Genomic DNA, 16,040 nt, shown 5'->3' on the forward strand with positions numbered 1-16,040 from the left:
CGCTGTCTAGTCTCTGAACTGAAAGAGATGAGGGGAAGTTGTGATGTCGGTTGTGTGTCACCAGTCTGGATTTACAACCAGTTTAAAACCAGTGTGGTTGTTGTGGTTGTTTCCTCTTTGGAATCTCTCCTGCGTAAACCTGTCAGGACCAGTGGTTGCCATGGAGACCAGACCTGTTCTCTCTGAGGTCCTGGTTAAGGTTTAGTTTAGACTGTCCACAATTAATGGAATCAATGCAAAGTCCATATTGTGTGTGTCTGGTTTGGTTTGTTCTCCTGACCCGTCCAGGTGATACACTGCCCAGTGTACACTCACCCTGACCCGTCCAGGTGATACACTCACCCTGACCCGTCCAGGTGATACACTCACCCTGACCCGTCCAGGTGATACCCTGGCCCCTCAGCAGGTTTCCCTCGGGTTGAAAACAGCTGGACGGGAACTCGGATCTGAGCCTCGGTTACTTTCTGTTCTCGTGACTCTCACACAGATAATGAATCCTCATTACCCATAATGCAGCTGAGTCATGAGGCCAATCTGCCTCCAGAAATACCCTCACGCAGGGTAATCCCCCCCCCCCACACACACACACACACGCACACACACACACTGAACAGCACTAACTCTACTGCTCTACTATCACGGAGTTAAACCTGGGTTATGTTAATGTAATAATTATTTTTCTTACTGGGTTTCCCTTAAAGAAACTGTAATAAACATACAATTACACAAAAATACACATATATACTTATTCAAGATAATTTTTCTTACTTTTTTGTAATGGATACTAAGAAGGATAACTTTAAATGTATCTATATTATTCATTTATTAATAGAAAAGTTCAAAAAAGTGGTAGAAAAACGACTTTGAATATTTTTGATAGATTTGGTCTCAACATGTCAACAGATTATTATAAAAACATTTCACTAAACTTGATTTTAGCTGTGTGTTCTGATTCTCTGATCGTCCGTCTCTCACTGAGCACAGGAGTCAGCTCCTCCCTCTTTAAGAACATTAACTAACTGCAGGTGAGATATGAAAGACGTGCGTCTCACCACAGTGTCTCTGTGGACGTGCAGGCGGAGTCTCAGCAGGAGTCCGGCAACAATACATGATAATTAGCCTTCTGTTGTGATCTGGTTTCTGTCTGGACCGCGACCTCTGACCCCGTCCCTCAGCCAGACCACAGTGCCTCTCCGCTGGGGGCCAAACAGCCCGTCAATCAGGCCCCTTTTACCAGGGGCCCCGTCCCCTGTGGAGATCAGCGAGCCCGATGAAAGCTTCAAACACAGAGAGCCGATGGAGAGGAGGAGGAGGGAGGAGGGAGAGAGAGGAGGGAGAGAGAGGAGGGAGAGAGAGGCCCAAACAAATGATGGAATGATTAACAGGAGTTTTTTAAGATGTTAATCTGCAGGAGAGAGAGAAAGAGAGACAGAGAGAGAGAGAGAGGGAGAGAGAGAGAGAGAGAGGGAAAGAGAAAGAAAGAGAGAGAGAGAGAGAGAGAAGGAACAGAGAGAGGGAGAGAGAAAGTGAAAGAGAGAGAGAAAGAAAGAGAGAGAGAGAGAAGAGGTGGTTCTACTGAAAGTTAATGAAAAAGCTGCTGTGTGAAAACCTCTCAACACAACGACCACATCAAAGTCACTGAAATCACAGGAAACTTATTCAATCTGCATCTCGATGTAAAATCAAAGAGACAAAACAAAAGTTAAAGAAAACAGAGGAAAACATTTGATTTCCAACATGTCGTCAGATTTAAGACTTTCACTTCGAGTAAACTATTTATTTATTCATTTGAGTTTAAGTATTTTTGAGGTATCTCTACTTTTACTTAAGTAAAGTATCTGAGTACTTGTATTACTCACTTATTATACTTTTTAAAATAAAGGCTGTGTGCATTATACATTATATATACTGTTTATCCATAGATGTATATAACATATTTGCTAATTAAACTAAGAATTAATCTCAGTTTATGTAAAATACAATTAAAATCCACTGTAATAGTTTAAAACTGTAAATGTGTAGTACTGAAAGCTGACAACAGGGGGAACCAGAGTGTCAGAGAAAACATTAAATGGTTGGATCATTAAAGTGGAAATTAACTCTTCAGGCTGAGTGTGAGTGTGTGTGTGTGTGTCTGTGTGTGTGAGTCTGTGTGTGTGTGTGTCCAAGTTCTTAACATGGAGATGATCAACGTGACTTCTACAGTTTTGAGGTCGATTTGTGTAAAAAGTTCAGAGAAGAAGGAAACAGTGAGAATTCATCGTTCGTCTTAATGAACTGTTTTGTAAGATCGATCTGTGTGAAAATAAATAAGAATTCATTTTGTGTTGATGGAGAAATCAAACGACTAAATGTTGTTTCCTTATAACAAACCAGTAACTTCTGATGTAATGGTTCGAGCTGGAAGGTTTTCTGGTTATCAAAGCAAAGCTCCAATGAGAAGGTTTGATGGTTTTCATTCAGTTCTGTGATGGTAATAGAATTTATTTATGTTTTGTGACACTGAATGAAAAACAATTAATTCAAATAAGACACTTTGGTCTTTCAGATTTCTCAGGGAATCATTTGTGGATAGTTTGAAGTGATGTCAAGTTTTCATTTTTAAGGAATCTGCTGATTATTGTAATAAAACACTCAAAACAAACTCCATTAAAAGTTGTTTGGTAGTTTGGTCAACAAACCAGCCTTATATATATATATAAGAAATAAAAACACCCAGAAGCTGTCGTCCATTTTTACCTTTTTTAATGAACCCTGATTATTGTTTAATTACAAATGAAGATGAACAAATTGAAGAGAAACAGAAGTACAGGCGATTCCTCCGTGATGAAAACAACTCTGTCTCCCCCCTGGAGTGACAGTTCACCGCCGAGGTGGACGTGAGAGGAGAGACAGAGACAGAGGGGAGGACAGGGGGCATTTCAAATAATACAATGGTTAAACAGTACAATGCTTTTTTTTCTTACAGAATCCTCCAAAATGGAAAAGAAAATATATATATACACAACATCAAAAAAAAAAATGAAAATAGTTTCTTTCCCCTGCTGTATATCGGGGGGGATGGTGTGACCCTCCTGTTGTCCATGGTAACATGATTATAAAATCAGTGTGAGTAAAAATAAAAAAATAAAAAGAAAGGACCGCACTGAAGTTGAAAAGCTGTCGCTCATGGAGAAGAGGCCAGGCCACAGCAAGAGGGTACAAAACAATACAAAAACAATAGTCATGTTAATAATATACTGTAATAATTACAAGAGTAACAGTAATACGTCTGAAAACATACAGAAGAAAACGACAAGAACAGCAACGATGAAATCGAGGGGTGCAAACATCGACCTGGTCACAGACACTTCTCCTTCCCGCCTGTTTCCGTGTCGCTGAGGCCACAGAGGGTCAAAGGTCGAACGTTCAGGTTCGGCTCGGAGGTTTTGGTTTTTCTTCACCAGACACTTGAAACCTGACACAACTGTTCTTCACGTTCTGCCAGATTTTCTCGAATCTCAAACGATAACGAGTGTTTTTTTCCCCCAAAAGGAGGAATTCTGATTATTTGTTTGCTTGTAGAAGAACAGAAGTTTCTTTTTTGTAACCGAGGAAGAAAATAAAACCTCGAGACGACGAACTGACGACGACACGGACACGAGGCCGGAGCTGCTTCTATAAACCTGCAGAAGTGGAACTACGTTACCCAGAGGCCTTTGCAGACTGCGTTTTAAAGCTTTGTGTGTTTGTGTGTGTGTGTGTGATTTTGCCATCTACCGAGCAGAGTGAGCGAGTCATATTATGGGAAGTCCCTCTAATTTCCTGTGTGTGTGTTTCTGCAGTCGACTGTGGCAGCGTCTGATGTCATATGTCGTCATGCTTCCCTTTATTGTAGCCACAGTAAAGCCTGTTTCTAACCAGCACTGTGTGTGTGTGTGTGTGTGTGTGTGTCTGTGTGTGTGAGACTAACCCACACACACAAAGCTGCTCCAGTCCACTCAAACCAAAGTCCGGTCACATCAGGTGACGCAGAAGTGAAACCGTCCCGTGTCTGTGTCGTCCAATCAGAATCCGTCTGCTCTGAACACGTGGGCCCGTCACCACCTCCACGCTTTTTTTTTGTGTTTTTTATTTTTTAAAGCAGATCTGTCTCAGACGACGGCTGTGAATCATTTGGGGCGTTTCAGTTCGAGGTGGGCGGGGCTTACCGGCTGAATTTAAATGTGCCCGTCTGTGACTGACAGTGGCTCCTGATCAGGTAAACCCCACCCGGGCTGCTACTGCCAGGGATGTTAAAAACAAACACGCCCCACTAACAATGTAAATATGATTCGACTCAGGTCCGGTGAATGTTCGCGCTCGCTCATCTATCCTCGTCACACCCTCCCTCCCCTGAATACACCATAACTGTTTTTTTTATTTTTTACAATATAAATATAAAACTCTGACGGCGGCGGCGGCCTTTGTCGCTGCAGCTCGACGGTCGAAGAGAAGGCAAGGGTGAGAAGGCAAAGGCTGAAATATACTGGTAATAATATGCCCATTAGAATATATACACATCTTTACCATTAAAAATAGGATTTTTTTTTCCTGATTTGTATCAAATGACCATATTGAAATATACTATTTGAATTCAATATATATTTGAATAAAATATATATATATATGTGTAGATTTACTTATTCTGTATCTCTCTTTTACAAAAAGGTGAAGGCATGGTGGTTGTGTGTGTGGGATCAAGTGTTTCACTGGGGGAACTGGTTTTAAACTCACGTTGGCTTCACAAAGGCACGTTTCTTATTTGGAATCGTTTGTTCATTAAAATGGGCACAAGGTCTTTTTTTAAACTATATGAATAAAAGGTCACAAAAATAAGTCGTTTTTTTTTTTCTCAGTGAAGGTTTTGCCTGAGTTAACCTTGAGGCTCGACATTCTTCAGTACGTGGTTCTGCTCTCCGCCCCCGCCCTCCCCCCCAGACAAAATCATTTCTCCTCAGTCGCCGCTTCTCAAAACATCACATGAACAGATTCGGCGATTACGTCCAGAATACAGAAAGCCCTCAGATGGCTGCGAATGCCCGTAAAATACTGCCCGTGTCCTCAGGAGGCACAAACGTCCTCTGACAGAAAGAGGACAGTCTTCAGAAGATAAACAGGGGGAATGCAGACGAGAGCCGATGATCTGTGGGTGTGAGGGAGGAGACGCTCCGTCCTCAGAACCCCTCAGAAGATCCAAAAGAAGCTGAGACACTTTTAAACACCAGCTCTGGGTCCACGCACACGTTCAGAAACAAGTGTGTCTCTAATTACAGCCTCGCTCGTAGCTGCTTCCTCACCGAGAGGAGGAGGAGGAGGAGGAGGAAGAGGAGGAAGAGGAGGAGAGATCTCGATGCCCCGGTGGTTTTTTTCTGTACAGTGAGAACCACGTTCGTCCGTGAGACCGGTGCAGAGATCGAGGGACCGAAAAAAAAGAGTTCGTCAAAATCTACAACACGAACAAATCCAATCCTCGGTTCACGTCTTTATACAGTGTGGTGAACAGGCGGAGGATGAAGAGGAGGCCAGTGTCCGAGTTCACACTGTGATCATAAGAGTTCTTCTTCTTCATCATCATCACCTCTGTAGGATCCATCGGTGCGACGCTGTTTCTTTTTAATTTGTTTTGCTCACTGTCCTCCACCTTGTAAACGCCTGCAGGCTGACGGGTGCGGACAAAGAGGCACTTCTGCAATCAGCGCTGTTAAATGTGTTTTTAGTAACGTCCGGGTCTGTCCGTCTGTCGTGGCGAAGATGGAGGAGGAAAGAACACAAAGAAGAGAGGGAGGTTACGAAAAGGAGCTCACCACCTTCAAAACGAGCCAGAGAAATTCACTCTATCTACTGCTGTACAATTCATGCTGCCCTCGGTAAAGAGATGGACCACACAAACACACAGACCCATTAAATCCCATTAAAGACGGGGGAGAGTTACTGGCACTATGAGGGCGAGGAGGCATCGAGGAGGCAGCCCCCGTCTCTGCAGGGCACTGGTTTGAGATCTGAAGTCGATGTACAGACTAAGTTCATCTTGTAGTGTTGGAAGTCACAGAGGAAACACTGCTGCGTTTGATCTGGGACCAGGGACACGGAGGTTCGATGCCCTGCTGCACATTGGAGGCTACACAGGCACAGACACGGCTACATCCACACAAGTACGTTTTAAAAACTGAAACAATGTCCGTCGGGTCCACGTCCAGACTAACACACCTGAGACACGCCGGTAAAAACAGGAAGTGGATTGTCTATTCAGAAGTTGGTAGAAGTGTTTAACAACATTTTGAGTCGAAGCTGATAAGAAACCGAAGGTGGGCGCCTGCTTTCCCCCCCCCGACCACCCTACAACACAGCCGGGGGGCGTTTTCAAACTATAACGAGTACAGCAGCGTTTCCAGAAGTAGCTGGGGGGGAGACGGACGGAAAACGTGAACGTAACAACGCCTGTTAAAACTCAAACTTGTGCAGATGTAGCCTCAGTTTCACAAAGACCAGAACATCTGGCAGCCACTCGCTGACGCCGATGTTCAAAGTCACTGACGCTGTAAAAACAGGTTCTTTACTTTCTCGTGAACACGGAGGAAAATATTTTGTCCGTAAAATTTCGGGAGTAAAAAGTGACCGACCGCGCAAAAAGCTGTTTTCTACATAAGACTCATGTTGATGTAATAACCTAGTTCTCTCCATTTAATTTCCCACAAGGCATTATGGTCTAAATCAAAATGTGAAACTTGTTGCCAACACTGTGCGTGTGTGTGCGTCTGTGTGTGTCTGTGTGTGTGTGTGTGTGCATGAGGCTCAGCAGCCAGGGTTTTCCAGAGACAGCTGTGCCGTCGCCCTCTGCAGCTCTGAGCTCGCTCTACGCTGGGTGGGAGGTGGTGGCAGCATCAACCCCAAAATAACACCCCCTCCTCCGCCTCCTTGTCCTCCCCCATTTTCTACCTCCCCTCCCCTCCTCCCCACCTCCTCGGCCTTCCCCTCCACAACCTCGTCTCCCTCGGCCCTCACTTTCTTGTCCTCCGCCTCGTCCTTCTCTCCGTCCGCCTCCATCTTCTGGTCCTCGCTCCAGCGGCGTTTGAAGCGCAGTTTGAGCGGGATGCAGAGCGTGCCACCGGGGCTGATGGGCGCCGAGTGACCCGGCTCGCTCTTCAGACCAATCAGAGGAAAGGCCAGGCCGGCACTGCCAATGGTGGGAGTGGCAGGAGTCTTGAAGACGTCATCATCATCATCATCGTGGTGGTTGCTGTGTGGAGGAAGAGGAGCAGAGCTGCCATTCCCGTTGGCGTGGTGATGGTTCTTGAGCAGGTGATGATGAGGTGTTGGGATGAAGATGTGTCCTCTGTCATTGTTGTTATCCAGCTCGTCTTCCTCACTGATGTCAGTCACTTCCACCTCCTCTTCCGACTCGATGTCAGATATGGGCTCCACCTGCAGAGGAAGAATATTTTACAACGTGAAGTTTTATTTACGACTCTGAACAGATGTTTCTCATACTCGCAGCGTTTGGGAGAAAATTCCTCAAAGCACAAACCAGATCTCTGTGGAAACACCACATCCGACGTGTGCCAGCGGACTCACCTTGATCTTTGGAGGCCCCGCCGCCAGGAGAGAGTTGTTCATCTGCCCGGAGCCACTGAACGAGGACGACTGGCTGGAGGAAGATGAGGAAGCAGAAGCAGCCAAGGAGCTTCCTGAATCCCTCTGTTTGCGCCCGAGCGGTGGAGGCTGCAACTTGAACTTGAATGGAGACGGGTGCTGCGGTCCCTCCTCCCCACCTCCTACGTGATGGCCGAGGGAATGAGGGAGCGACAGGGGCGCGTGCAGGTGGTGAGTGGGCATCTTCTCCATGGTGGGGCGGTGGGGCTGAGGGATGATGATGTTGGGGTAGTGGAAGAAAGCTCGGGGGCTGAGGTGGTAGTTGTAGACAGACTGGGTGTGGGCCTGCAGGTAGTGCTTCATATCCTCTGGGTTGAAGGAAAAGTGGGAGCCCATCATCGGTGAGGAAAGGGAGGGGATGGGGTGTAGGGCATATGGGGGGTGGGGGTCATGGACAGAGCGGGGGACAGAGTTGGGGCCAGGAGACCCCCGGGGCCAGGCAGGGGGAAACAGGGAACGGGGACAGGGAATCTGGGTGGACCCTCGGGGCAGGTCTGGGGAGCCCTCCTGTGTTCGGGTAGATCCTGAAGAGAGAATCGTGAGGCATGCGGTGGGGAAGCAGGCCCCTGAAAGCCCTCTCCGGCCCCACGCCTCGCTCATCGGCCCCCAGGCCCTCCTCCAGCTCCGAGTTGGTGGAGGTGCCGTCGCTGCAGTCGCTCACTGAGCCCCGAGCCATACGACGGGCCACGCTGCTGAACATGCCCGGACTGCGCAGCTCCTCGCTGGAGGAGAGGACATCTGATGGCGTGGAGGGGGGGAAACGGAAGTGGGAGCTTCCAGTTGGCACCGGAGGGGCGCTCTGAGGAACTCCTCGACCTGGGAGGAAGAAATGATGAGAATTAAAGTATGATTGTTACAGGAAGTAATGAAAATGTAAAAGCAAACTCATAATCTTAAAAGTTCAGAGAGTTCTGGTTTATCTAATCAGGCTTAGAAATGTTTTCCTTCCACACAGAACAATAGAGGATCAAGGCTTTTGTGTTAAAGGTCATCAAAGCAATAAAACTGTGATTTCAAATCCTCAAAACAAACATCTTCAGCCACACAACAGGTTGCCAAGAATATCAGGGATGTTGTTGCTATTCATTTATTGTAAATGTATTACGCAGGTGGAAATCTGTTATATATGAAAATCGTACGGCTCAACACCAGACGGGACAAACAAGGAAACATGTTTATTATTTCATCTTCTAGTTTTAAATTGGTACAAACCAACTTTTTAAACCGAAGAGAAAAAGGGAAAAGTAACAAATGAGAGTAGGTCACTTCTCTCATAACTCCAACTATTTTACCCTGAGGGTCACAGACACACAAAGAAAACACCGGGTTACACAAAGCCACAAGTTCCCTTCTCTTTCAACCCCTCCTCCCTCTCTCACTCTCACTCTCTCACTCTCCCTCTCTCACTCTCCCTCTCTCCCTCTCTCACCAGGGAGACTGTGGCACTGCAATAAATTCTTGGCATCTGTGCACGTGCCAGAATTAAATATTGGAAAAGTTGCTCTTACTGCCATCACAAACATGGGTTGGGTTCCTCTGTTTTTTTCCAGTACCGCTGAGTGCGTGTGTGGTTCTGTCTTTTTAAGAAGCGCACATCTCGCAACCATGTGTGACAACAACGGGAAAAACTGTGTGTGTGTGTGTGTGTGTGTGTGTGTGTGTGTGTGTGTGTGTGTGTGCGTGTGTGGATGTGTGTATGTGTGTGTGTGTGTGTAAAACCATCATACGAAACCATCATATCACAACATGTCAGTGTGTGGGCCACATCACACAGAGGCTATAATTAAAGTTTCGTGCCGCACTTATGTCACTGGTATCCACCGCTCCATATGGGCTGTGTTTACACTGGGTGGCCGGGACCAGAACTAGAGACGACTTCAGAGGAGGGCGAAGACGACGGAGAAACTGGGACGTGGCACACGGACGTCTTAAGAGGACACACTGGCTGCGTATGAAGTGAAGCCAACGGGCCTCAATCGCCCCCTGGTGGCTGGCTGTCATACGGGACCTGCCTCTGACTGGGAGCATCCAAGTGTGCACAGGCGAAACGTGTACGTACCAGTGCCCATGTCGATGAAGGGGTAGTTGACCAGCACCAGTTTGTTGAAGTTGAACTTGTAGGTGAATCTCTTCCCTTTGGTCTTGTGGAGGATCCTCTTGTTGTAGTAGTATCTGAAGAGAGGGGAGAGAGAGAGAAGAGTTTAATCCTCCTGTGAGTTTCCCCAACATAAATCACAAGCAGCTTATTTCCACTCTACTCATTTAAACTCCTTCAGTGGCCCTGACCCCAGTTTTAGAACTACTTCAATAATCCGTGGACACCATTAAATTCCCCCGCTCACGACGGTAGATTTTTTTAAATCCTCGCTGTGATTACTTAACAAAGCCATTCGGACTGTGTCTCATCCGGGCGGCTCCGTTGGTATCGGTGCATTAGTCACTGTCAGGGCACACAGGGATGTCGAGGAGTGAGCCGTGCGCTGTCGACAGCTCATCTCACAGATGATAAAATGGCTCCCTGTGACTCATCGATAGCCTGGGGACCGAACCACATTCATATTTCTCTTGAATAAAAACATCTCGTGTGTCTCTCAGTCACTTGTGGCCACTTCATTCTGGAAAACGTAAAACGATATTCATCATTTGTAGTAGAGTCAAGCAGAGAAGATCTCAGGGGCGGATTGTCTTAAATAAATATATATATAAGATTTGGTGAGTTTAACATATTAGCTCTTGAATGAACATTAATTCCTTTTGAAAAATGTAGAGCTAAATAATCCGATCACTGATTTATCAATAGTCATTTTTAAAAGTGAATGTTTTGTGAGAATTTGAGGGGATAAACTGTGATTTGTGAGGCCTTCACAAATAAAATGTAATTGATTTGATGATACTAACAATAACTGGTTAATGTGACTCATTTCAGAAAGCAGAGTAAACTTAACCTTAAGGTCGGAGATAAACGTTCCACACGCGGTAAACAGAAATACTTATGAGTGGGTGTTGACAACATCAGGCCCGTTTGTGCAGGGACGCTGAAGGGACATGTTGTTCACGGACGTGTGGAAGGACGGATGGCACTTTGAATGAGTCGTAGAAAAAGGCCACGCACGTACATGTGAGGAGATCACACGCACTCTCACAGTATTGAGTGAATGTGTGACAGTCCGTCTCGCAGACCGGGCCCAGGCTTGTCCGTGGCCTCCTGCTCTTTGAACTCACTTCAAAACAGAAACGAACGTGGAGTGTAAAGACTCAGGCTCTTCGTATGGTTGTGCGGGAACACACACACACACGAACACACACACACACACACACACTCACAGGCTTGCAGACATGCCCGTTTCTACACACATGTACCAGATCTGCATGACTGAACACATGCGAACCGAAGGAACGCTCACTTGAAAGAGGCCGAGGAGCATCAATCAAAAGCTTCACATCTAACGAAGGCAGAACTCGCCTCCAAGTATCTCAGACTTAATTAACAGCCCTTCATTTATATGGACGGTTTACAAACCACACGAAAAGGCTTTCACAACAGAGTTGGGCTCCAGCGGCCCCTTGATGTTAAACACTCAGTGTGACCGCAGAGAGACCAACTGCCTCTGTATAAAACTGACTGTTAATATGCTGTTAAACCTCTGCGGGCTCGACGCCGTCTTTAACGATGCAAGACATCGAATTCCAGCGTTGATTCCGGGATCTGAGTCATTTCTGTGCATTAATGGCAGGTTGGATATGTTTTTGAATAACATAAAAAGAAACATTCTTCTTCTAATAGTGTCAAAAGGAACCTGAGGGAGTTTGTAGGAACATGAATAGAGGATAAATAAATCAAACATTTCCTGATAAAAGCAAAAGTATCTGATGTGTTTAAAGATGTTGTTGTTTGTCTTTAAATGTGGCTGAAAGGTTGACTTCAAGTTTTGTTATGCCACATATAATCATGAAAATATAATATAGCTGATGGTTAAATGTTGAGCAGGTTTGTAAACAAAAACACAAGTTTATACATCATCTCCTGCTTGTGTCTGAAAACAGCTTGTGTGTAAATGTGTGGTTACGTAAAATAGTAAATCAATAAACAATGTGTTACATCAGCGTTTTCTCTGGAAAGTCACGATCTGATGAGTGAAGTGAGGTTCACTGTACGTCTATAATTCATTTAATATAAATTCAGCTTGTGTTTTGATATATAATCATATGAGGGTAAGTGGAAGATTATAAAAAAAAAAAAAAAGGTTTAAGCAACAAACAAGACACAGATGGGCTGGAGGAGGGCTGACATATAACAAGGTGTTAAGTGTGTGTGTGTGTGTGTGTGTCTGTGCGTGCGTGGTGACGAGGCAGTGTAACTAGTCATCACCATGGCAAACTATAACCCACACCAACCTACAACACAGGAGGCGACACTGATGACTGGCTGTGTGCATGTGTGTGTTTGTGTACAGGACGATGAGAGAACAGGCTGGTGGCTAAATAAAGCTCTGCAGCATCCCACATGTCCTCTGTGGAGGGAGAAGGTGTGCGGTTCTAAATCCACCGTCACCCTGGAGTCTTAGCGTCGTGCAGATGTACGTTCACAACAAATCACCAGTTCTTTGGTCTTTATAAGTTCCACGCGGTCATAATGAAGCTTGAACTCAGCCCAGAGTCAATAACATGAAATCCAGTTCAAGCGTATTTGAACTTAAACAAATACCGATGACGTAAAAGAGATTGGTTTCTTGAAAATGAGCTCGTGCCCCGGGAATAGAAAGTTGAAAAGAAGAGGAACAGAAACTACTGCATCTTTACATAGTTTCTCAACATGATCTATTATTCACAGAGTCTTTCATAATCTGAAAATAATATAAGGGCAGAGGCAACAACAAAGACCTGAGAGAAAAGGTTTCATCAACACGATCCTCATCCCTCTATTCTTCAGCTCTATTAAAATAAAAATCTAATCACTACTTTGATTGTAATGTGCATGTTACCCAACTTTCCAGCATAATTCATATCAAATGAAGCCAGAAGAAGTGATCACCAGATTAAACCGTAACTTAAATAACTTTGAGCTGTAGCCCCAGGTGGGGCTCGACCGTGTGACCAACATCTATAATCAAGACAAAGATATGTGGGTGCAGATCCAAAGAAAAATCCAGATAAAGCGGATTTAAATGTGGGTTCATATGCTGCTGTACAGTAACGTCTAACTACCAGCTGGAATAATGTGGAGTCCATTGTGACAGTTGGGCCTCGTGGAGGTTAAAACTTTCTAGGTGCCATTCTAGCTTTAAAAATAAGTTACGTTCTATTTCTGGTGTGTGTGAACTGTTGTCCCTGAACCTGTCGTCTGTTCTGCTGCCAAATGACCACAAATAGACTGGATCCATTTAAAAAAAATCAATCTTGTATGTTTTGCTGATTTTAATCACAGTTCATCTGGAGTTCAACACAAAGAGGACTCTCATGAAACATGAGGCCGACACGATGAAACCATCTGGGCTCTTTGACGGTGTCTGACTCGTCTGATATCGATACCTGATAGGAACTCATCACCTGAATATAAAGCCAAATAACAGGGTCAGTCAAGACTAATGATTTGTCTTAACATAACTCATGTAATTTAAACCCATGTCTGGAACAGAACTCTAGAGCCTGGTTCAATTACATGAGTTATACGACAAGCTTGACTCTTGTTTCTTTCCCCTCACCTTAGTGCTCGGCTGAGCTTGTCGTAGTTCATCTGTGGTTTACACTTCCTCGCCCCCCACAAGCGGGCCACCTCGTCTGGGTCCTTGATGACAAACTCGCCGTAGTCTCCCTGCCAGGCGATGACGTCATGGTACTCCTCTTTCCGCAGCAGCTCCAGGATGAAGTGCCACAGCTGGATCTGCCGGGATCCCGGGCTCGACTCGGGCTTGTAGGCCCATTCGGGAAAAGCAAACCCTGCAGGGGGGGGAGGAGAGAGGAGTGGTCAGGTGGAGGCAAATACAAAGAAAGGAAGGAAGGACACAACATGAATACAAAGGTGAAGGTTTGTTTTAAGTGTCTCTGGTAATACAAACAGTTGTACTTGTTGTCTGGGGCATTTGTGGAAGGATACAAGACATGAGACTGTTTGGAGCCGCAGATTTAAAAGGTGAAACTTTAGATTTAATACCTACATTAAAAAATTGGAAACACCTTTGGGTCTAAGACTTTCCTGAAAAGCTGATCCTAGTGGTTCCAGGAGTGCGCTGATCGCATTAATACACATTCACGAGCGTTTGGGCTCAATCTGCTCCCACAGTCCGCAGTCAAATCAAACCTCACTGGTATCAGCATCAAAGCTGGAGAATCAGCACTGTTATTACAGATTAACAGGCCTTGAGATACGAGGAGACAAAATATAAGCTATGGTTTTATAACTACTATCAGAACACACACACACACACACAAACATACACACAAGCGCGTGCACACACACTATTATCCAACAGTTAAAAGTATAGGCTTTGTGTTGTAAAGCAGTGGGTGGCAGTAAAAGACTCAACAGCACTTCAACACAAGGCCAAGCGAAAAGGCTGAATAGCAAAGGCATAGTGTGCGCAGACACACACACACACACACACACACACACCTCATTAGGACCAGATGTGCCTTGGCAATCAGGCTGAGAAAGCTGAGGATGGGAAACATATGGGCACAACATAACAATGCTGAATTTTCTGTGTGTGTGTGTGTGTGTTTATGAAACTGTAAAAAAAAAAGGCAGTATCCTAAATACCAAGGTTACAAAGATTTTCCCACAGTCCGTAAAGGCCGTCATATCTGCGTGTACATCATCGTGACAGTGACCTGGGAACGAGGATACTCTCAAGGATGACAAGACCATAACTCGAGGTGTGATTTGACCAAGTGATGAATCATATGTTCTGTGATCTAGATCTAATGAAACCAGGAATCTGACACATTAAACCAGCATTTTGTTGCTCTGTGTATGTTGGATAGGAAAAGTGCTACGGGGCAGAGAACAGCACATAACAACGAGCACATAAAAGAACAAAAGACCAGATGAAAAACAGATAAGACGACATAAAAAAACAACAAAAAAAACAAGTTGTAAAAGAGGTGAGGGGGGGGAAAAAAAGGAAAAAACACCTGGCAACTAAACTCCAGTGTTAAGTGAACTGTGTCTAGATATGGTTCCCAGATGGTGATTAAATCAATTATGACTTTTTCCAGTATTTACACAATATGTGCTGTCATTGCTTTCATGTGTTTACTTGGATTAGACTCCTTTCTTTTTTAAAAAGAGACAAACAAAAATGGCCTCCATCCCCTTTTTGTTTTAAAATATGCAGCGTAACTGATATTTAACACTTTTTTTTTTTATTAGGTCAGAGGAAATGAATGTGACACTAGGTCGTCTTTTTGGCCTCGACTCTTTTTTAGCAGCTTTCAATGATCTGCTGCTGCTTCAGAAATCACTTAAAGGAGAAACTACCGCCGGTGATTGGAGTGGACAAACAGACTCACAACATTCCTGCCCACAAAAACAAAAACGTTACACTTACAAACAGCTGACTCGGCTGATATCACTCGTAATATATACCGATACGTTCCATTAAAATGTGGACCGCGGAGATGTACGCGTTAAGAAACGTGCCGGGAAATTGGCGCGTGTGTTTCCCCTTAACCAGATACAGATCACATTTTAATAGCAGGTGTAAATGGAGACAAAGTGAGTCATGGAAAAACTAAACAAACTGAACACGGCGAAACCAAAGTCCACCATCAGGTGAGCAGCTGCGTCTGCTAACGTCACAGGAGAAACAGAAACGCACTAAAAGAGGGGAAAGATAACTAATGATGATTGTTCACTCTAAGAACTGCGAGACGCCTCCGATACAGAGAAAGAGTGAAACGTCTTTGTAAAGAGATAAATGTGACTTTGTGTTTTTGAGCAGCTTTGCAAATTTGTCAGAAACAGACTTAATACTGAGAAATTAAAACATAAAAGAAAGTGATGTGCGATCTGGTGGCTCTTGAAAGAGTTTCACAGCCGAGCGCTTTCTTTCCTGGAGGCAACACTTAATAAATATCTTACAAAAGACGTCTTATTGAGGAAAGGACAAAAAAAAAAAAATCCAGAAAAACAGATCCGCTCCTGATGACTAACAAACCACATGCTGCTATCTGATCTCCTATGGTGCTCGGAGATTGAGCCCAACAACAGACGAGCTGGCTGCGATGGTTTGATAATGGCCATTTGAAGGCTGAGCACTAATGGGGTACAAGCGCATGATTCATACACACGACAGTGAGGCTGTTGTGACACAGACACAACACAGCTGCGTAACGGGGTACACACTGGTGATTAGCGCAGTACGAAACAC

General features: G+C 44.8%; 1 protein-coding gene across 1 annotated transcript in view; it reads right to left on the bottom strand.

Annotated features, from left to right (window-relative positions):
- Nucleotides 1-2,728: 2,728 nt before the first annotated feature.
- erf (Ets2 repressor factor) overlaps nucleotides 2,729-16,040 on the bottom strand; it is a 30,303-nt gene continuing 16,991 nt past the window's right edge. The window contains 6 exon segments of the mRNA XM_035182600.2: nucleotides 2,729-7,443; nucleotides 7,594-8,016; nucleotides 8,019-8,119; nucleotides 8,122-8,487; nucleotides 9,731-9,843; nucleotides 13,374-13,608. Of these exon segments, the coding sequence (XP_035038491.2) occupies nucleotides 6,814-7,443; nucleotides 7,594-8,016; nucleotides 8,019-8,119; nucleotides 8,122-8,487; nucleotides 9,731-9,843; nucleotides 13,374-13,608 (1,868 nt within the window). The 3' untranslated portion in view covers nucleotides 2,729-6,813.

Source organism: Hippoglossus stenolepis, chromosome 17 (genome assembly GCF_022539355.2).
Source record: "Hippoglossus stenolepis isolate QCI-W04-F060 chromosome 17, HSTE1.2, whole genome shotgun sequence".
NCBI lineage: Eukaryota > Metazoa > Chordata > Actinopteri > Pleuronectiformes > Pleuronectidae > Hippoglossus > Hippoglossus stenolepis.